The sequence below is a fragment of the Cebus imitator genome, unplaced genomic scaffold (assembly GCF_001604975.1).
Source record: "Cebus imitator isolate Cc_AM_T3 unplaced genomic scaffold, Cebus_imitator-1.0 Scaffold94, whole genome shotgun sequence".
Taxonomy (NCBI): Eukaryota; Metazoa; Chordata; class Mammalia; order Primates; family Cebidae; genus Cebus; species Cebus imitator.
This window is the reverse complement of record NW_016107409.1, coordinates 4928604-4951650: the sequence shown is the minus strand read 5'-3', so window position 1 is coordinate 4951650 and position 23047 is coordinate 4928604. Positions and strand designations below refer to the sequence as shown.

The window sequence follows — 23047 nt, the reverse complement described above, 5'->3', positions numbered from 1 at the left end:
AACATTTATTCTGAAAGGAAATATTACATTGCTGCAGTAAACTAAAACAATCAGTCCTACTTCCCATGGAAAGCAACTAGAACATTAAATATAAAAGTTTTAACAGAAGAATTTGTTTTATACCCTACTGTGGGAAACACTACCATGTTTCACAAGGCTTTCCTGAGATATATACCTATACCACCCCAAATGGTAGCCACTAACAGCTATTCAAAAGTAATGACAAACAAAAATTTAAAACTCAAGTTTCTCAGTCACACTGGCTACATTTCAAGTGTTTAATACAAGCCACACGAGGCTTGTACTGGTCATGTTTTTTTTGGGCAGCACACTTACAGAACATTTCCATCATTGTAGAACATTCTGCTGATCAGCACTGTTCTAGACCTTCTCTCTAGCAACCCCCACCCCCTCCACCCAATGCTGAGCCACACTAATATTTCTGTCTTGGAATTCACCAAAGCTTTTTCCCTAAGCCTTTGCATATTCCCATCCTTCTGCCTAAAATACTCCTCCCCCTTTTGTTCTTTGCTAGCTTTTCTTTTTTAAAAACTCCTATATAAGCCCTTCTTGATAATCTGAAGTAGTAACCAACTCCCAGTTGCTACACTTATTTCTCATCTCAGCCATTTGGTTTATTCTGTCATTGCAATCACTGCAATTTACATTTTATTCATGTCTGTTTACTTCCCATCTTTACCTAAGCTACTCCAATTGTACATTGAATTATACAAAATTATAACCCATGAAATAAAATAGAAATCTATGAGTTCATACTGACATAAATAAACGAAAAAGGGAAAATAAATGGATAAGGGAATTCCAGTAAGTGCAGAAGAAACAATGGAATTAGAAAGTCAGCATTTGGCACTACAACAATACATATGAAATACGCAGGGATAACTGATTAATGTTAGTTAATGTTAGATTAGTTAATCAGTTAAATGACAATTGTATATTGTAGTAGCTTAGGTAAAGATGGGAAGGAAACAGGTATGAATAAAATGTAAACTGCATAGTTACATAACCTAAAATGTGATAGGTTACATTTCTATCACGGTATAACCAGAAGGTGGCTAATGGCTGTAATCTGAACACTTTGGGAGACTGAGATGGAAGGATTGCTTAAGGTCAAAAGTTTGGGATCATCTGGACAACATAGCAAGATCTTTTTTCTTTTTTTTTTTTGACTTTTTTGAAATAGGGTCTCATTCTGTTGCCCAGGCTGGAGTGGAGTGGCATCATCACAGCTCAGTGCAGCCTCAACCTCTTGGTCTCAAGCAATCCTCCTACCTCAGCTTCCCCATGTAGCTAAGACTACAGACATGCACCACCACACTTGGCTAGTTTCTGTATTTTTTTATAGAGGTGGTGTCCCACTTTGTTGCCCAGGCTGGTTTTGAACTCCTGGGCTCAAGTAATTCTCCCGCCTTGGCCTACCAAAGTGTTAGAATTACAGGCATGAGCCATGATGCCCCGCTGCAAGATACTACCTTTACACTTTAAAAAAAGAAATTAGCCAGTTATGATGACGCACACCTGTAGTCCCAGCTACTTGGGAGGCTGAGGTGGGAGGATCCCTTGAGCCCTGGAGTTGGAGGCTAAAGTGAGGTATGATCCTGCCATTGCACTCCTGCCTGGGGGGTCAGAGAAATACCCTGCCTCTGAAAAAAAAGCAGGGCTGAGCATGGTGGCTCATACCTGTAATCCCAGCACTTTCAGAAGCCAAGGCAGGAGGATGGCTTTGGGGCCAGAAGTTTGAGACCAGCCTAGGCAAGACTCGATCTCTACAAAAAAAAAAAAAAAAAAAAAAAAAAAAAAATTGAAAAAAGAAATCTGAAAGAAACAGCTCAATAAAGTTGAGAAATTATGTTTACAGATCCAGGGAGAAAGTTATTTAATAAAAGTATTTCACCATTTAAACTATGGATTCCCCAGAATGTCATTGCATTCAAAATACTCAAATGGAAAGATCAACAAAATTAATGAATAAAGAAATTTATTAGAGATTATTAAAGAAAAATGATAAAATAAGGTTAAGTCCTAGATCAGATTTAAATACGTTATGTAGAAATATGGCTATATAATTTATGTAGGAAAATCAGTAAAAGGGAATATCCTTAAAAGCGGGAGAGGTTCATTTAACTTTTTAAAATAGCAAGTTGAGGTGTAAAAGCATCATCAACAATAGCATGTATCTTACCTTTACACAATTGGGACAGTGAGGAGCAAACTGGGATATTCTACGAATGCCGCAGATTTTCAAGTTAATAAGTCATAAATCCTAACGCAGTCATGGGCTAGATGGGGAAGACAACCTGCAATTACTGGTCAGAGTGAAGTGAAGTGACAGGTCAGATTTTTCAGCATATAAAGTTACTAGTTAGATATGCTTACAAAACTTTGTTAAATGAAGTTTATAGTCAGTAGACCCTTTACTAAGTAGTGAGGATAGCTGCCCAAATCATCAAACAGCTATTTATGTGTTAACTCTCATTTATTTTGGATTGCAGGGATACTCTTGTCCTTTATCTATCTAGACAATTCCTTATTACCAGCAGCTGGAATCCAGTTGTGCAATTACGGCAACTGGACAGACTTGAGCCATCAGTTATAAGATAGATGACCTTTAACTGCCACTAGCAAACAATTTACAGACTGGAAGACTGTTTACAGGAATACTAGTTTAACTGAGACTTTAATTATGGTCCAAGAGCTTTTATAAAAAATGCAATTAAAAATTTTGCTTTAGAAAAATTTTATAGGTATATGTCACAAATACTGAGAATGGTTGAATTAAAAGAGATTGAGACTTAACAGTACATTTCCACTGGAAACATAAAGCTCTGAATGCTGTGACTGAGTAACCAAAGGAATAGTTCTAAATTTTCTTTTGCAACATAACAACAAAGATTTCAAACTGAAAGAAAACAGTTTTCATGAATGACAGATTTAACTACATAGTTTTCATTCTATAAACAAATAACTTGTGAAATATCCCTGACGTCACTGGACAAATGGAAAAACCATTATTTGTGTCATATTCCATAATTCTGATAACTAGGATTAGAAATTTTAGGACTTTAAATCTTTGTGCTATATTATCCACTAAAATCAGGGAGTGGCTTCCTAAAGGGTATTCATTCTCTGAGGTCATTTTTTTTTTCTTTTTTCTTTATTCAAAACAGTAAAGGAAAAGGACATAAGGAAATTCTGATTAATTTTTTCTCCTGCTCTGTTTGCAAGTATACATGCTTTCAAAGTCATTTGAAAATAAGACCATTTTCTTTGGCGGGTAAGTATCTTGTATAAATTAACTGTATAACATGTTTCTTGAACAGAAACTACACCACTGTCATTATGTTACCTATAGAGACAAAACTGCTAACACAAGTAATGTAGGCTTACAATTATAACAAAAACCTGTGAGAGGGCATGATAAAATTCAAATTTTGATTGGTTTCTTTTATTATTATCACTACTACTGTCTGCCCACAATTTCTGTGGCCAGAGTCCATTTCAAATCCTTCTAAGGGTCCACTTCATGAGTTGAACATACACATACAGAACAAATTACATACTGTAATTTTTAAAAGTAAATCTGTTTTACATAGTCAGCTGGAGGCAGTTTAATATAATAAAAAATTATAGCTCTAACAAATATGATAGTAGACTATTAAACCTCAGGTTACGTTAGATTTGTTAACTCTCGGTTTGCTTTGAGTATTTTTTTTCTTCAAAAGCCACATTCTAAGAAGATGCCTTAAGTATTAACGAACCATATGTGAAGTACATCAACTCTGTTTAAGGCAATCCAACAATAAGGACACAAGCAGTAAAATATCTGAAGCATGAAACTGTAATGTTGATCACTAATGTTTTAGAACATCGGGAATAAGATTAATGAAGAGCAAAGTAAATCTAAAACAAGGAAAGGGAAGTTACATTTATTAAAAATAAAAATAGTACACAGTCTCTGATAACAAAAAAAAGCATTTAGAGTCAAAAGACATCTAATATACACTGTTAACAATGCATACATATTAATTTTTTTTAGAAAAGACCCATGAAATAATTTTTAAAAGACTTTCAAAAGGAAAAAAATATTTTGGCTCCTTTCTGCTAGAGATTCACCTACAAATACACCATGTTAGCTATACCAGCATTCCCTTTCACATGGTCTGTACAACGCGGTGTTGCACCATGTGCGCGATTACTTTGATGAACACATTGTTTTTGAATAAAATTGTTGCTTCTGTATGGATGATCCAGCATAAATCACTGGTTCAATTTCACAAAAATATTCATAGGCTGGAAGAGCAGTGACAACCGTTTTCCAAAATCTTCAGTTTTAACAAAAGGCGCAGAATAAACTACTAAATCTAGATGTTTTCACATTATTTTGCATGAGTGTCAAGTACTATGTAAAAATTAATGTAAAATCTTAAGTTAGCCAAAACTAGTGTCTCTAAAGATGAAAATTCTTCACGCTTTTAGCGTGGCTGATAAATCTTTTCTGCCTTTGTCACTAATAATGCTTGTCAAACCAAAGAACTTTGTTTACGGAAGACAGTAACAAAAATACCATATTGAACTTCAGTCTTAAGACACACACAGTTCCTGCTGGATACTGGACTGTGAAAGTTTATTATCTTCAGTCTTTTCATGTCCTGGGGCATGGCAAGTAGTCTTCCGCTTAAATAACCGAAGACTCAATCGTAATAATTCATTGTCTACCACTGGAGCATTCGTGTATGCTTGTTTTACTGTGCCCTATTTAAGAAACAAAAACAAATTTTTAAAAAAGATGTACATTATGAGTTGACAGTAGGAAAGATGGGCAGGTTAACCTCTACCCAAAATAGCAAAGTTGTAAGAGTATTTAATTTTGGATATTAAATTAGTTTTATTGGATTTCAAAGCAAAATTAGAAAATGTATTTAGGCTCAATGGCTCTTTGAAAATAAACTTTTAGAGGGCACCTAGTCTAATCTCTTGCTTAAAGTAGGAATCCTCTCAACAATTTCTATCAGGTAGTCAACCACTTTTTACTTCATCATTTCCAATTTCAACACAAACAAAAAACACAATGCACATTCTACTGTTGAATGGCATTATTTCTTCCATGTGATAAAAGCTCTTCTATGGAGCTATACTGTTAATTCAATCTTACTTTTACTTGACAGTCCTTCAGTTCTGCAAAGATAAGTGTCATGACTTCCTTCTTCATATTGTTTTTCCTTCTGTAAGCCAAACATTCTATATTCCTTACGAATCTTTTCATGTCCCATAAAAAGTGAGCTCAAGGATTGAATAAATACTTTAGAAGACAGCTAATCATGCAGTATACTGAAGAACTACTACCCCCCTTATACTAAAATGTGTATCTATATTACTGTGACTTAAAGTTACATTAGCATTTTTTAGAAAGTTATTGTCATAGAGGATGGACCAGGGGATGTTACAAAATAAAAAAACAAAGAAAAGTGCATATTGAAATGGGGGGGGGGTGGGCAAAGGAGAATGACTGTAGTAATTCTGTCAAAAATAATCTTGAGTCAGACCTTTAAGTGAGGAAAACTTGATTATACAGTTCAGATGTGTTTAAATAATCTCCTATTCCTTGTATTTGTTTCCATTTTAATCTTTGGAGATAAACTAATTTTTCTCTTTTGAAAAATTTAATTCCCGCCCCCACCTCTCCCGGCCCTAAATCTGAGTGTTTTTCTTTAATGAAGTTACGTTTTCTTTAGCAATGTGATATGGCCAAAGATAATTCTGTTTTCCTAATTGTCCCCCAAGTAAAAAGCCAGTGAAGTTAACCATTTTATCATTACTCTAAACTTGCTAAGCAAAGAATCACACCAACTCTCTTTTGTCATACAGGTTGAGTGCTCCTTAACTGCAATGCTTTGGATCAGAAATAGAAATGTTTCAGATTTTGAAATTTTGTTGGATTCTGGAATATTTGCATTACATTGACTTACCCAGTTGAGCATCCCTATCTGAGAATCCAAAATCTGAAGTGCTTCAAAGAGCATTTCCTTTGAGGGTCATGTCAATGCTCAGAAAGTTTTGGATTAGGGATACTCGATCTGTACTGCCTATACCCATCCACCCACCACCCCAAATAATAAATCCCAGTTTCTTAACTTTAAAAAGTCTAAAATGTTTTCATCTTGGGTTTACCAGGTCTCATTAACAGATTTCCTCCAAATCTAATTTCTATTTCTCTTATTTCTCAATGTCTTTATTCTTCTCAAATGCTTATATATAATCACTTTTATTTCCCTTTCTTCCAGCTTTGTACATTCTCATAAATACTACTTCATTCCATAAATATCCACAACACTCTAAGGAAATTTTCCTTAAGTTTCAATTTAAATACATTTTTGTAATATGTTTGCTTGTTGAAAGAAGCTTTTCACAAATAAAAAACATTTAACAGAAATAGAACATTTTAAACTTTCATTATTAACACCAATATTCATTAATACTATTGAAGTAAAATAAAGCGTATTATAAATTTTAATGGCATTCTTTCTTTTACATGTGCAAAAGATTAGGAAACCAAACTGATAAAAACATGCAATCTCAATTTAAAGCAATCAAATGAAAAATATGCCATCCACACTATTCATTTTGTATTTTTTCCAAGGAAATAACAGTACCTTCTCATTTTTAACAAGCTGCTTTCGAATTGCAGAATCGCGTCTGAAGCATAATGCCTTACAACATGGCCCAAGATTACTAAGAAGACTTGCTCTTTCTTCTTTTCGAAGTAATGCAGCCATATTGAGAGCCCCCAATTCATGTTCAAAGAGATTGTCTCCATCTTTCAACAAAAATAAACATGCATTAAGTTTTACTAAAATAGAAAAGCATTATCAACTACTTAACTGAATATTCTACAAATTCTATACTTTATTGAAGTTAGCACATTGGCGGAAATTATTTCATATTAAAGGCAATATATTCTCTGTGAAGAACCTTCAACATCTAGTTATGTTGGTAATCTCAAACAAGAATAAATATTCTGATAGTCACTTGAAATTTATTTAAAATATAAGAAAAGCAGACTGCAAATCTGGAGGTAGAGCCCAGGGAATGTCTGTTTTAATTTAATTAATTAATTCATTAATTAATTGAGACAAAGTATCTCTCTGTTGCCCAGGCTGGAGTGCAGTGGCAGGATCTCGGCTCACTGCAACCTCCACCTCCCTGGTTCAAGTGATTCTCCTGCCTTAGCCTCCGGAGTAGTTGGGATTACAGGTGTACACCACTATGCCTGGCTAATTTTTAAAAATATTTTTAGTTGAGATGGTGTTTTGCCATGTTGGCCAGCCTGGTCTCAAACTCCTGATCTCAACTGATCTGCCTGCCTCGGCCTCCCAAAGTGCTAGGATTACAGGCATCAGTCATTACCCCCCGCCCCTGGGAATTTTTTTAAAGAACATTTTTAAAGGATGTTTTAAAGAAATGTTCAAGTTAAGAATCACTGAAGTCTAATTCAATATACTGCTTACTATCAACTACTACTTAAGAGTTCTAGATGTCAAGACTTTATTATAGCAAGACTCAAATGTTTTAACAATATTCAAGTCTGTGACCTCTAAAAAAATTAGTTAAGAAAGTGGTTAAGTGTTAGTCAGACAACTTGCAAACTTTGTCCTATATTTGGTCATTATAAAAACCTGGGACAATGTATTAAATTAAAATCATTTAGGTTTAAGTCACAACACGCAAGGTAGGGGAGAAAATACTGAATATAGAAAAAAATACCCAGAATAATTAAGGAAAGATATGATAAAATATAAAGAGGTTGTGTTAAAAATAGACACAAGGTCAAAATAACAGAACAGGACCAGTCAGTAATCCAAATAAATAAGAGTCTGCCAAGTGTACGAAAGATAGCAGGTACTGTGTCTATTCATACAACATGATCAAGCAAGTTACTTTTAGAACCCACAAAGAAAAGCAGTAAACGCCTGGGAGAAAATACAAGACACATTTAACTGAGAGCAAAATAGAGCTCCATTACATAGTTCATTTCAATTTTCTGGGTTGCAAAGTGTAAGTACCGAAATTAGATAATTAACAAGAAACCAGTCTTATGTAACATACCTAGTCAATAGGTAAGTAATGTAAGAAAGGTGTAAATCTACAGAAAAGCTCAAAACTAGTTCTTGAACACTGTAGTCTATCAGAATCAGCAGAGGAGCTTTTTAAAAAACATTCCCTGGGCTCTACCACCAGATTTACAAAACCAGAATCGTCATAGTTGGACTAGAATACCTTAAGGGAAAAAACCGGCAGTTTTTCAGATCATTCAGATATACCCATGTTTGTACCAACCAATGATAAGTCATATATGCACATGCAAAACAAAAACAAAAACATAAACTACCATTCCACCACAGATATAAAAGAAATGCACTGAGCCTATGCCCTTTCTTGAAAATTGTTCATTAGCACAAATTCCTGTTTATTGGCATCCTTATTTTTGGCTTTCAAAACAATAAATTACAAAACACACACCTGCAAATCTCCTCAGGGAGTATATAACATGTCTAAATTTCCAGCATCTTCATAGTTTTGGACTGAGCAGCACAAAATTACTCAAGAAATTGACTAAATACATTCTTGAGAAGTAAAATAAAGGAGCCAAAATAACTGGAAAAGTTTAGCTCAAAAGAACTTAACCAACAGAGAGTAGAAGGATAGTTAGTAGAGTCTGGGAAGGATAGCGGGGGTGGGGAGTTGGAGGGACGGTTAATGGGTCAAAAAAAAAAGAATGAATAACACTTAGTATTTGATAATACAACAGGGTGACTATACCACCCTGTTGTAGAAACTTACTGTCAATAACAATTGTGCATTTAAAAATAACTAAAAAGTAATTGGATTTTAACACAAAGGATAAATGCTTGAGGGGACGGATACCCCATTTTCCATGACATGATTATTAACACATTGCATGCCTGTATCAAAGTATCTCATGTACCCCAAAAATATATATACCTACTATGTACCCACAAAAATTAAAAACTTAAAGAACCATAGTGCAATTAGAAAACTTAGACAAAAGCAATTTCAATTTCAGTACACTTAAAGTTTTCTGTTTTAAGCTTTAGTTGTTTCTTTTAAAAATTATATATGAAGTGTGATTATGCTTTCCTTTGTGCTGGTACACTTGAATAGACCAAATGAAATAGAAAAATCAGCATTCATATTTCATAACTATTTACTGAATATCTACTATGTATATTGAGCACTTTTCTGGGCAATAGCAGAAAATATAGATAGATAATTAGACCCTGAATATGGCAATAAAAAGACAAAGTCCTTATTCAAGATGATACAACAGTTCTCTAATACAACCACCACAGCAGCAAACAACAGAAGAGGTCTGATTGTTAAGCAACATCACCCCACCCTTTACAGTGTATATTTTAATTGTTTAAGTAATCATTAAGGGCCAAACTGTACTACATGCATAGCAAACAAAATCAAACTAGATTTAACTTAAAATGGCACTAGCAAAAGTCACAGAAACAAATAGCTTTAGAAGTAGGTAGGATTTTAGGGGTTTCATTCCATTACTTTACAAATAAAATTGAGGCCCACAGGAGTTATTTGCTTAGGGCCACAAAACCAACCAAACAAGGTAGAAAGAGTAGGGAAAGAACAAAGTCAAGAATTTTGATATTTGAACTTCTTAGTTGATAGTTTTTTTTTTTTTTTTTTGAGAAAGGGTCTTGCTCTGCCACCTAGGTTGGAGTGTGGTGGCACAATCACAGCTCACTGCAGTCTCAATTTCCCGGTCATTTTTCGGGTTAATACACTTTCACAATTACATGTATTTTGTTCATGCATATTCTAGGTTTACTGGGCCATATTAAAATTAAAAAAATTACTGCTTATGCTAATAGGTGAAAGGAAGGACATAAATTCATAAAACTCATAAAACAATTTTTCCAATTTTATATTAGTAAAAAATTTAATAATAACTCAACTTTTACCCCCAGGGACACAACATAAAATTGTTAATGTTGTTGCTTTCACCTTTTACCTCTTTTTCCTTCTTTTTACCATCTACTCATCCCTCCCCACTAATAAAGTATTAGTAAGTTGCAAAATAAACTAAGGAAGGTACTAGATGAGAAAGAAACAGCAAAAACCAAAACCAGACAACCCCCACCACCAGAATCCATAAGCTAGATAATCTGGAATAACTGAAAATTGTTGCGGTAAGGTCAAAAATCAATGTGATAAGATATTTTTCAAAGTAGTAGCAATTAATAGTTATTGGGTGCCACGAACTGTTCTAAGAGTTTTGCCTGTGGTCATTTGCTCCTAATGACCTTAGGAAGCTGGTGGTATGATTATTCCTGACTTACAGACCATGCCAAGAACACAGAGATTAAGTAATAGCTAGTAAGTGGTATGCCTATTGAAATTCAAATAATCTGGTCTTACAGGCCAAGCTCTTAACCACTTTGTTAAAGATTCAACTTATACACCTGCATTTGGGTAGATGTCTAGGGGGAAGGGTTGCCAAGATACCCAATTTCTTTAGACATGAAAAATATGTACTCTATTTTTCCTGGCTCTGCTTCATTTAGCCAAGGGTAAACCACTGAGCACTCTGATATTTGAACTTCTTGGTTAATAATTTTTTTTTTAGACAGGGTCTTGCTTTGTCACCTAGGTTGGAGTACGGTGGTGCAATTATGGCTCACTGCAGTCTTAATTTCCTGGGCTTCAGCAATCCTGCTGCCTCAAACTCCCTGAGTAGCTGCAACTACAGGCACGCAAAACCATGCCTGGCCTGCTAATAAGTAATTTTAATACAAAAAGTTCATTGCACTCTTTCCTCTTTTTCCAACTTTTCTGTGAATAACTTTTCTTTTCAAAATATATATATATATTTTTTTCCAAGAGATGGAATCTTGCTCTGTGGCCCAGGCTGGAGCGCGGTAGCATGATCTCAGCTCACTGCAACCTCCCTCCACCTCCTAGGTTCAAGCGATTCTCCTGCCTCAGCCTCCCAAGTAGCTAGGACTACAGGCGCACACTGTCACGCCTGGATAATTTCTTTTGTATTTTAGCTGAGGCAGAGTTTCACCATGTTGCCCAGGCTGGTCTCAAACTCCTGAGCTCAGGCAATCCGCCTGTCTTGGCTTCCCAAAGTGTTAGGATTACAGGCATAAGCCACCACGCCCGGCCACTCAAAATAAATTTTAAAGAGAAACTTTGATGACTATGAATGATTCCTCAAAAAATACTTTCAATACAGTGTTAAGTGCTACATAAGATCAGATGGCATCTTAAATGTTTAACAGACATTATATAGTTAAAATAAAATGAAACTACCTTTGGGTTTTTCTAGAAGTCTCTGACATGTTTCTTTGACTTTGGCAAAGAGTTCAGAACCTGCTAACTTTTTAGAAATCCCAACTCTTAGCATAACAGCTCCAGGTGTGAATTTTAAGAGTGCAGCCCCAGGCTCTCGTGGTTCTTTTGGATGCTTTGGCATAAGACCAGACCAGTCCACGTCTATCACATCCAAGGGATCTGTAAAAAGTTAAAAAGCAAGATTTTTTTTACACCAAGAAATAGCAGTCTTATTATGTAGACAGAAATTTATATAAATCAAGCAAAACACAGAAAACATTACATGAAGTGTTTTAAACCAAAAATGTCCTATTCTTAAAATAAAAGCAAAGCCTTCCTATACAATATTCAGAATCTAAGGACTCAAATAAAATAACCTTCCCACCAAAAGAAAACAGATAACCCATCCCATCCATACAAATAACTCATTTTAATTCTGTGGGAGATCCCCAATGAAACAACTCTATTGATTTCACTCAGATTAGGTGTAATCTTTTGATACTTGAAACCGGAATCCTTTTAAGGGTTAAATCTAGGAGTACATGTGTTTGCAGTGCATGCACACATACATTTTAATTTTCAAAAGCAACTATTTCGTTATGAAATCTCTTTAAGAGTCACAAAATGACTATTATTAACATTGAGAGCAAATAATCCATCCACTGAGAAGGAAGAGTTGGAGAAATAATGTTCTACTTAGAAATACCTACTATCAGAAAATAACAAAGATAACAATTATACATACCTCCTACACATCAGTAGAAAAAATTGTAAAATATAAGAGCAAATAAAAATAAAAATTTAATATTTTACATAATCAAAGAAAACACCCTCACTGTGATTAAAAAAAAAATGTTAGTAACAATCAGACACGAATTGAAATGATTCAAGAGGAATGTTAAGGGGTGTTGCTTCATGGTATAATCACTAGAGTGAGTTCTGACAATGTGCAAAGTACTGTAAGTCAAAATAATTACCAAATTTAGAAAATTGATAGAAAGAGGTATATAGTGTTCCAATATAACGTCAACTACTGTAAATTTTTGACAGGTTGTTTAAAAAGTTGGCTTGTGTCACCACAGTTGTGAAGCTCTGTACCATGTATCTACCATGTAGAAAGAACACTGCCATACAATCTACTTGGAATCAGTAAATTCAAAGTCATATGATTCTTAAACTGTGGAAAATAAATCTTAGAATTTTGCTATTTTAAATGAGACCCTTTCTAATTCATAGGCAATGCCTACTTAAAAATGAGCAGGCATATAGGCTATAATTTTCATTTTATTGGCCTTTCAACCTTAACTAAAATATAAAGGGAAAAATTCTAAGTGACTTAGGTCAATTTTTGCAGTGTGGAAGGTAAGAATACTTTAATACTATATATCAGATAATCTTCATGTTTAACCACCTCTGCAAATAGTTACCTGGCATCTTCTCCTCATCCTGTTGGTCCTCCCTCTTTTCTGCATCACCTGCCAGAATTTCATCTAGTTCATCATCACTGATTGGCTCGTATCCTTCTCCAGCACCAGAGCCTAACGAATGTGCATCATCTAACTTGGACTCGTCATCTCCTGCTAAATAGGCAAATTAATTTCAGACCAAAGACAGCATGAAAGGGAGGCAATGACTAAGTCAAACCAAAAGGTAGAGGCTACACACATTATAACGATGTGAAAAACATCTTTTTCATCAGAAAACTACATCTTTTAATTATTCAAATACTTGATAATATCAAAAGAAAACAAAAATAAAATTTAATTAAACTTTAACAGCAAGAATACAATCTGGAAAGCAATGATCAGAGGAGGTTATCAGATCTCAATTAAAATATGACAAATAAAAGTTACTACTAACATACTAATGTTGATTGTGTGTTAATTTTCGATAATTTAAAACTTTAAAAACTCAACAAATCTACTAACTTTAAAAGGTTTCAATAATTTATCTAAATAAAGTAATTTAAAAACTTGCAAATTTATTTAAAAAATTTACTTGAAGCTTAAATCTTAGTTCATATTATTTAGCTCATTATATAAACTTTATAGCAGTGAGGTAAAAATACAAAGAGTGCCATTAATTCTCTCTCTACATCTCAATTCCCCCTCCCTATCTCAATGATCTTTTTTCAGAGGAGAACCTTTGTCTTCTGGTGAGTTAGTTGTGAACTTAATCCTAAAATTACAGAATATACTTAATATTTATAATCACTAGCTAACCATACAGGTCACTGAATCTACAACACTAGGTTTCAAAACGTAACAGTATGCTTTATGAGTATGAATTTGCAGCAAATATAAGAAATTATAAGATGTTTCTAGTCATTCCTGTGATTTTCCATATTATTAAATTCTATAATAATCTCCCCATATCCTCACTAATTCACTTTTAAGGTAACCAATTTTAGTAACTTTGCCATATAAACATACATCTAAACATAAATGCACATAATAAGATTTTTCATTTTTCAAGGTGATCCAACTCATTTTCCTAAAGTGAATAAAAACTTTGTATCACATAGCAAGAGATTCACTTATAAATTTCTATGCTATATTATCTGTGATCATAACTACCAAATGATATATTTTAGAGATGAGGGACATGCACTCCAATCACAAGAGAGCTATTATAATGATTAATTCAATTATATTCAATTATATCCCAAGGTTGTACCTCCATCAGAACCATGCTTCATGATTTGATGCTATTTATACTCAAAATTGAGATGAAAATGTAATATGAAGAGATGAATTTGAAACAGTTAAGTGCCTTGAGCAGAGAAGGCTTCATCAAGAAAATAACGTTTAAATTGGGACTTCAAGTTTTAAGAAGAGACAGACGAAAGAAAAAGGTCTATCAGGCAATGGTATGAGTGGGTACAAAGAAGGGCAGAGAATGGAAAGGTGTGAGCCAACTTGTCTAGTAAATGGGGGCTGAAGGGTAAAGAGCAGACGCATGGAGAGTAAGGTTTCACATAGCTGAGGCTGGCTTTGAGTGGGCCAAAAGATTGATGTGGACTCAGCATTCCTATTCTAGGACTGGAGAGTACCAGTGGGATTATACACTCAATCTGACATTAAATACAGTTTCAGGTAGTGCTATTATTTCATGTATTTGTTCTCAACTGCTCTAAAAAAACAGAGATTCACTAATAATTATTTGAAATTCCTCTCTGAACTAAGAAGTCATTTCAATTTTTGTGATTGTATTTTTTTAACATCTAAGAAAAGGATGTGATGGTTATTCTTCAACATCTATACGAATTGCAATTAAACAATCTTTTATTTCATTTAGGTTTATGTAAACCAAATCTACCTTACTGGTACTACTGATGGGACCACATTAGAAATACATATATATATATCATACAGGCCTTTTCCTTATGAAATCTACTTCCTCTAAAAGAGAATGGCGCATGGAATCAATTTGCCTATTAATGGATGACCTTTCAAAAGAAAATCGTTGTTTCCCAAGAAATCTGAAAAGAAATAAAGCAGTATCACAGACAAAAAAGGTACCACTCACCTTCCAGGCTGTCAGTTCTCTCAGATTTATTTATATCTTCAAATCCCTGCACAGATCCCAGATCTTTATCCATTCTCTCTTTATCCAAGGCTACAGAGTCTCGGGAAGTGCCTTCTAGATCCCTTTCATGTTCACCTTCCAGTTTTGCTTCACAGCGTTTCACAGACTCTAACTGAGAACTCTCAAAAGTTCTGTCTCTGTCTCTGTCCCTGTCTCTTTCAACGGAATCAGAAATCAGTCTCTCTCTCTCCCTATCCAAGTCTCTCCTTTTGTCTCGTTCTCTCTCTCGTTCTCGTTCTCGCAATCTATCTCGATCCCTGTTGCGTGGCCAATCTTTATCGGCATCTCGGTCCCACTCTCTCTGCCTCGTATCTCTCCTCTCTCTCTCCCGCTCTCTATCATGTTCATATCGATCTCGTTCTTGAAGCCTGTCTCTGCTATCAAATGACCCAGATCTTGAATGGACCTGTCGATCTGACTCTGGAGAACTTCTTCTTGAACTATGACTTCTTGAATCCTGGCGATCTAAAATAAATATACCATATACAAAGAGCTATTAGCACACAGTAAAATAGAAACAAAACGCTTCATTTTAGGATCCTTTAAAACATAATTTACCTTTTTCCATAGTCTATGTAATTTTCTATCTTCCATATTGGCTCTATGTTCTATATATTCCTATATTCTACATACACATATATATATATTTATCTACATTGTTTGAGCTTTCCTACTCCCCTATCTTATTTCCGGTGGTCAAAAGAGGCAGCCTTGACTGCATGAATAGTAGGAAGATTAAAATCATAGGCATCAATGAGGGACTTGAACATATAAACCCTTCCCCCAAGACACACTACTAAAATCCTGATATCAAACTGATTAACACTATTGTATGTATTTCTATTATAATCTTGGTTTAAAGCGATAACAGGTAACATTTTAATGGGGCAGCTAAGCTTTTCTTTTAAAAGTTCCATAAAATTTAAGGCAGCATGTAAAGTAACCAATTTAGCATTACTTTAGAATTAAAGTATGTAAAAATATACCAACATAGGAAACAATGACTAGATCATAATTCAATTTTATTACCTGAAGAAGTACTTCGACTGGGTTCTCCACGCTTTAACTGATCAATCCTAGATTTTCTCTCTCCTGTGATTTCCAGGCTTTTGGTTTTTTCTCTATCTCTTGAGCCACTGTGCAGTACTCTCTTTCGACCACTTTGATCATCTCCACTTCGATGGGCAGAATCATTGGATGGGGAGCGCAGACGACCAGACGTATGACTACGATTACTCCGATTGCTCCCGAGGCTGCTGCTCCGCTTTTGATCCACAGGCTTGCGATGTGATGCATCTTCTATAGTCAGGTGAGGTGCCTCTACTTTTTCCACTCGTGTTCTGTGGCATTTTCTGTGTGAGTCTTCATTGGCAAAAGTATTATTGGTGGTATTGGTGGGGGTGGCAGAAGTGGAAATGGTGATGGCAGATGTACTGAAAGAGGTGGCAGCAGCAGCAGTAGTGGCAAGAGTTGCAGGCGCAGTTGCAGTAGTGGCAGTAGCCACAGGTGGTGGAGGAGGAAGAAGAGAAGATAGAGGAGAAGGGGTACTACCAGGAGTAGCTGCGGTGGCAGCATGCTCTTCTGTCACCTCTGTACGGTCAGGCACATCCTCATCAGACCAGTCACTGAATGCTGTATCTTCTTTTTTCTGAGGGTCCTCTAGAATACCATTCTTACCATTGCAAATTTCAACCAATTCCTCTTTAGTTGTTATAGGGGGAGTCCGTGGGCCTCTTTTCTTCTTACTTTGCTGGGCTGCTTCTTCATCAGAAATATCAGAATCACCTTTGGATTTTTTACGTTTTTTTTCAATGCTTTTCTTTTTCTGTCCTTTTTTTGGTGAAAATACTTGACCATCTTCAGATGTTGTCTCTATGTTACCCCTCTCTATTCCAATATCCTCCTCTTTCTTTTTCTTAATTGGTTTCTTTTGAATTTTTGCTTTCTTCTTGTTTTCATCATGAGCTCGATCAGATGTCTCTCGATCTTCAGACTGGTGATGTCCTATAATGTCCTGTGCACGCATTCTTGAGTTTTCCAGGATTTCTGCCTGTTCTCTCTGTTTATCTATGGAAGAAACTTTTTCCTTGACTTCCTGTTCTTCATAGCGCCTTGAACTCTCTTTCCTTTCTGGTTTACGATCCTCCTCTTTCCATCTACCCTGTCTGTCTTCTGTGAGGTGCGAGGGACTAAGAGAACGAGATTCTTGAGGCCGTACAACTTGACTCAAGAGTCTATGTTTTTCATCTATATAAAAGATAAAAGTAATCACACACTCACCAGGGTAATAAACACTGCATGGCACATAAAAATAATAATAAGCCAGTCTCTCCTCACGTCTGTAATCCCAGCACTTTGGGAGTCCGAGGTGGGTGGATCATGAGGTCAAGAGATTGAGATCATTTTAAAACTTTTAAAATGACAATAATTTTGGTAAAAATAAAAATATGGCTTTACTATAAATAATATAAAATTACAGTACTCTAACATATACTTTAGTCACAAAAGGAGACATTTAGAGGAAGCAAGGCAAGACAACTTTTTAAAAATCTTAATTCATCATTTCCTACTAAGTATGAAAGGATGGTTTCATGGTTACAAATGAATATGAATATAGAGAAACAGAAAACAGAATCTGCTTACTTTTATCATCTCCACTGTTGTAGGCATCACTGTCCGGAGAATGTTCACGCCGGCGCTTTGGGGACTGTCTAGGGCTGGGACTCCCTTCATTTCTATAGCGCTTCCTAAATGGGCAAGCAAACACAATTTATAAAATTCTAGAGGGCAAAAAGAGATTTATTTTTACTAGTATCTCTTTACTTTATAACTGGAACATATAATTGTAGAAAAGCAATATTGTCAGAGGTGTAGCATACAAAGGCTACTTAATGTCTTTAATAAAAATTCTTTACTTCATTTGCTAAGAATTGTGAACTTAAAATATACAACATTTCTTCTTTCTTCATTATATATGTAGAATCACTCAAGTGAAAACTGCCAGATTTAAATACTGCAAGGTGGTAACACATAGCACAGAAATCAATATATTAATATACCCTCTAATATAAACATTCAGCAATTTTGCATTCTTATGATATAAAAATGCCTTATGCAGAGCTGAATGAGAAAACCTAATATTGGCTTTGAGGTAAAAAAGGTATGAGTTCAACTTATAACTACATTAGTTATCATGCAGCCTTAAGTAAGTTCCTTGAAGTCGCTGAACCTTAGTTTCTTATCTGAAAATGGGAAGGAAATGGGAGTCCATCTCATAAAACTGCAGTGAGGAACAAATCAGTTATGTCATAAACCAAGTGCCAGATATGTTGTGGATATACTGTAAAATCAGTTCCTTTCCTCTTCTTAGAAATCACTTACTTATTAACAAACTAATAAAATAATTCATGCTGATTATATTTTTTTGTTCCTTAGTTGAGCTTTAAATGAGTAGCAATTTACATCTCTTGGTAAATTGCTACTCTTTAAATGATACTCATTTAAATAATACTCATTTAAAGAGTAGCAATTTACTTCAATTATTCTAGTGTTTTCCCACATTTTCATTAAAATCTGACCACCTTTTTTTAAATTAACATTGTTTATTTACAAATACTATGGTCAAAAGTTAAAAAACATATTGTATACACAGACCAATGAAACAGAATAGAAAACCCAGAAATAAAGTCAAATGATCTTCAACAAAGCATACAAAACATAACTGAGGGAAGGACATCCTATTTACTAACTGGTGGCAGGAAAACTGGCAAGTCACATGTAAAAGAAGGAAAATGGATCCCTGTCTCTCACCTCAAACAAAAATCAACTCAAGATGGATCAAAGACTTACATCTAAGACCTGAAACCATTAAAATTCTAGAAGTTAACACTGGGAAATTCTTTTGGACACTAGCCTAGGCAAAGACTCATGACCAAGACTCTAAAAGCAAATGCAACAAAACCAAAACTAAATAAATGGAACCTAATTAAACTAAAAAACTTCCACACAGCAAAATAAATAAAGACAACCCACAGAAAGGGAGAAAATACTTGGAAACTATGCATCCAACAAAGGATGAGTATCCAGAATCTATAAGAAACTAACAATCAGCAAGAAAAACATAAATAATCCCATCAAAAAGTTGACAAAGGATGTGAATAGACCTTTCTCAAAAGAAGACATACAAACAGCCAATGAACCTATGAAAAAATGCTCAAAACCACTAATCATCAAGGAAATTCAAATTAAAACTATAATGAGATGTCACCTTACTCCTAAAAAAATGGCCATATAAAGTCAAAAAACAGTAGATGTTAGCATAGACGTAGTGAAAAGGGAATGCTTATACACTGCTGGTGGGAATATAAATTAGTACAACCTCTATGAAAAACAGTATGGAGAGTCCTTAAATAACTAAAAGGAGATGTTTGATCCAGCAGTCCCACTACTGGGTATCTACCCAAAGGAAAGGAAGTCATTATACGAAAAAGAGTCATTATGACTTTATATAGAAGTTATTATATGCAAAATTCACAACTGCAAAGACATAGAACCAACCTAAGTGCCCAGAGTGCATAAAGAAAATTTAGTATATATACACACCATGGAACCACAGAATACTACTCAGCCATAAAAAGGAACAAAATAATGTCTTTTGCAGCAACTTGTTCTCACTTGTGAGAGCTAAGCTATGAGTATGCAAAGGTATACAGAGTGATATAACGGGCTCTGGAGACTCAGAAGTGGGAGGGTGGGAGGTGAGTGAGGGATAAAAAAACCAGATGTTGGGTATAATGTGCAGGTGACAGGTGCATTAAAATCTCAGAATTCACCCAGGTAACCGAAAACCTCTTGTACACCAAAAGCTATTGAAATAAAAACAAGGTAAAAATATATTGCAGCACATGTATATCCTGGACAGCTCCTTTATATAGATGAGCAACCATGTGGAGACAGCCCCAGGTGTATAGGACAACTCACAGGCCCAAGTTTGTGTACTACTTTATCCAAAGCCCCTCTCCCAACAAAAGCTGGTCTATTTCCCCATTTTTCCTATCTAAGTGGCCTAATGACTTGCTATGACAAGGGAATGTGGTGAAAGTGCCACTGTGCAAATGTGAAGAGGGTTCAGGAGGCCCTGCCGCTTCAGCTTCTGTCCTCTTGTTATGTTTCTACCATTACATGCAAAGCCAGGTTTAGACTACTGAAAGCCAGGAGGTCAAGTGGAGGGGAAACAAGATGCCCTAATTGCCAGACACACGAGTGAGACAATCCTGGGCCTCCAGGCCCAACTGCACTGTCAGATGGAATGTTGATACATGAGAAACTCCAATTGAGACCAACAGACACCATTCTGTTGAGCCCAGGCAAAATCACTAATCCATAGAATCATAAGCAAATAAATGGTTGTTTTAAGCTACTAACTTATGTGGTGCTATGTTATATAGCAAGAGATAACTGATACGCTAGAATAAAGGGAAAATTTAAAACATGAAAAAAATAAAGTTCTTTCAAGGAAATAACAAGATAAACACAATTAGAGTACAATAAAGATGGCTATTCAGTAAACCTACATAACAGCAGTTAAAAAAAAGTGTTGGAGAAAATGAACTACTGAGATGACAATACAGTTAATGAAAGATTAAGATATTAATCTCACCTAACTAGTTTCCTCTACAGAGTTATTCAACTCCTAAATTTCTGGGGTCATTGTCAACTCTTAGATTGCCTAACCATGAAAAATCAGAAAAACTTTTGCTATTATAAACAGAGATCAGAAGCATGAAAAAAATACAGGTTGAGTATCCCTTATCTGAAATGCTCTGGGTTTTGAATATTTGCATTGTACTTACTGGCTGTGCATCCTTTATCTGAAAACCTGAAATATTCCAATGAGCATCTCCTTTGAGTGTCATGTCAGTGTTCAAAAAGCTTTAGATTTTGGGGCATTTCAAATATTGAATTTTTGGATATGGGTTGCTAAAACTGTATTAATGAAAGCATAGGACTGAATAAAAGACAAATAATAAAGATTTCAGAATTTTAATCTTAGAAAATAAAGAGGTCAGAAAAGTGGGGGGTGGGGAGGATGGGAATAATATGTATGTGTGCCTCCATGTGTTAAAAAAGGTATCTCTAAAGTTTATGTTAAGGTAAGGTTTTTCAAAATGTTAAGGAGAGGGAAGAGGAAAGTAAGGCATGGGGTGTATTATAGAACACAATGGTTGCAGATTAAAGAAAACTGAAGATATATAAATTATTTTCTGTTTGTTTTTGCAAGGTAAGCAACAGTGTTTATCCCAGTTGGAGACAAAAAAGCAGTTAACTCTAAATAAAGTTTGGTTTTGTGCCCACAGAACTTCAAAACTGACCAATGAGAGTTTGGAGACAAAAAAGCAGTTAACTCTAATTAAAGTTTGGTTTTGTGCCCACAGAACTTCAAAACTGACCAATGAGAGTTTCGAATTCCCATGAATACTGATCAGCTTAGTCAATAACTGTCTCCCCCTCAGCTAATGAGAGCCCCAACACAGAGAAGACTGCTAAGCTGACAGGGACAACTCTGGGGCCATCTTAGCCATCATTTTGAGAAAACCTTTCTGAGACTGAAACTAGTAACACAGGGAAACTGGAGAGATGGAAGTTGCTAATGCTTTGTTTGAGAATCTGGATACAGCTACATTGGAACAAGCAAAAGCTAACCTCCAACTTCCTAGATATTTGAGCAAGTAAGTTCTTTTTTGGTTAAAAGACAGTGGGGTGGGGGAAATGCCCTCAGATACATGAGATGCCAAGAACACATCTTTTGCCCCCAAAGAACTACTCCACAGCACAAGAGAAAACACTTCCTTTTCTCTCATCTTCGAACCATGCAGTGATTACAAGGATTCCCTCAGTTCTAAGACATTGTGAAGACTTCCTGTGGCCTGGGGGCAGTGACTCCATAACTGCAAGCACATAAAACTCATGAAGGATCATCAGAATGGCACAGACGATATCCCTTGGTGACTAGTCTAGGAGATGTGATGGGATACAAGTTCACTGATTCCTGTCTTAATTTAAAAATTATTTTTTCTAACAACTGAAAAAACTTGTGGCTTTTTTTTTTGAGACAAGGTTTCCACCCAGGCTGGAGTGCAATGAGGCAATCCTGGCTCACTGCAACCTCTGCCTCCTAGGTTCAAACAATCCTCCCATCTCAGCCTCCCAAACAGCTGGTACTACAGGCATGTGCCAACCATCTCTGGCTAATTTTTGTAGAGATAGAGTTTTGCCATGTTGCCCACGCTGGTCTCAAACTCCTGGCCTCAAGGGATCTGCCCACCTAGGCCTCCCAAAGTGCTGGTTAAAAAAACTTTAGAAAAACAAAAAAAAAAAAAAAAAAAAAAAAAAAAAAAACCCAGGAAATTAAGAGTACACTGAAAAGCATTAAATAAAACTTTGAATTCTTTCCTGAAATGCAATGCGTTATTAACAACTGATTGGCAATTATTCTTACTTTGATTTTCTTTCATCATGTCCATCTCTTGGATTCCTATCTTCTCGGATCTCCTCTCGCTTTTCCCTGCGGTCATCTCGTCCTTTGTCTTTGTCTTCCCAATCCCTTTGGCGCTCTCGTTCTTTATCCCTTTCTCTAGCTCTTTCTCGTTCCCGTTCTCGCTCTCGCTCTCTCTCCCGTTCTCGCTCTCTCTCTCTCTCCCTCTCTCTTTCTTCTCTTTCTCGCTCCCGTTCTTTTTCCCTGTCTCGCTCCCTCTCTCTTTCCCGCTCTCGATCATGGTCTCGGTCTCTATCCCTTTCACGATCTCTCTCTTTTTCTCTTTCTCTCTCCCGTTCCCTAGCACGCTCTCTTTCTAGTTCTCTCTCTTTTTCTCTTTCCCGATCCCGTTCACGTTCCCTCTCTCTCTCCCGCTCCCTGTCTCGTTCTCGTTCCCGATCTCTCTCTCTAGCCCTTTCATCTCTTCTATCATCCACTCTGTCTACTCTTCGTTCCTCTCTTCTTTCATCACGCTCAAGCTCGTCATTCCTTCCCTGATGTCGAATTGGTGAGCTTGGTCTTTGATCT

General features: G+C 35.7%; 1 protein-coding gene across 1 annotated transcript in view; it reads right to left on the bottom strand.

Moving 5' to 3' along the window:
• Positions 1-1982: 1982 nt before the first annotated feature.
• The window catches only part of ZC3H13 (zinc finger CCCH-type containing 13), an 88606-nt gene continuing 67541 nt past the window's right edge, over positions 1983-23047 (bottom strand). The window contains exons 12-19 of the mRNA XM_017535862.2: positions 22484-23045; positions 17629-17732; positions 16015-17232; positions 14926-15450; positions 12825-12977; positions 11377-11577; positions 6672-6835; positions 1983-4773 (exon numbers count right to left, since the gene is read on the bottom strand). Coding sequence (XP_017391351.1) covers positions 4603-4773; positions 6672-6835; positions 11377-11577; positions 12825-12977; positions 14926-15450; positions 16015-17232; positions 17629-17732; positions 22484-23045 — 3098 coding nt within the window. The 3' untranslated portion in view covers positions 1983-4602. The remainder of the gene's footprint in view (positions 4774-6671; positions 6836-11376; positions 11578-12824; positions 12978-14925; positions 15451-16014; positions 17233-17628; positions 17733-22483; positions 23046-23047) is intronic.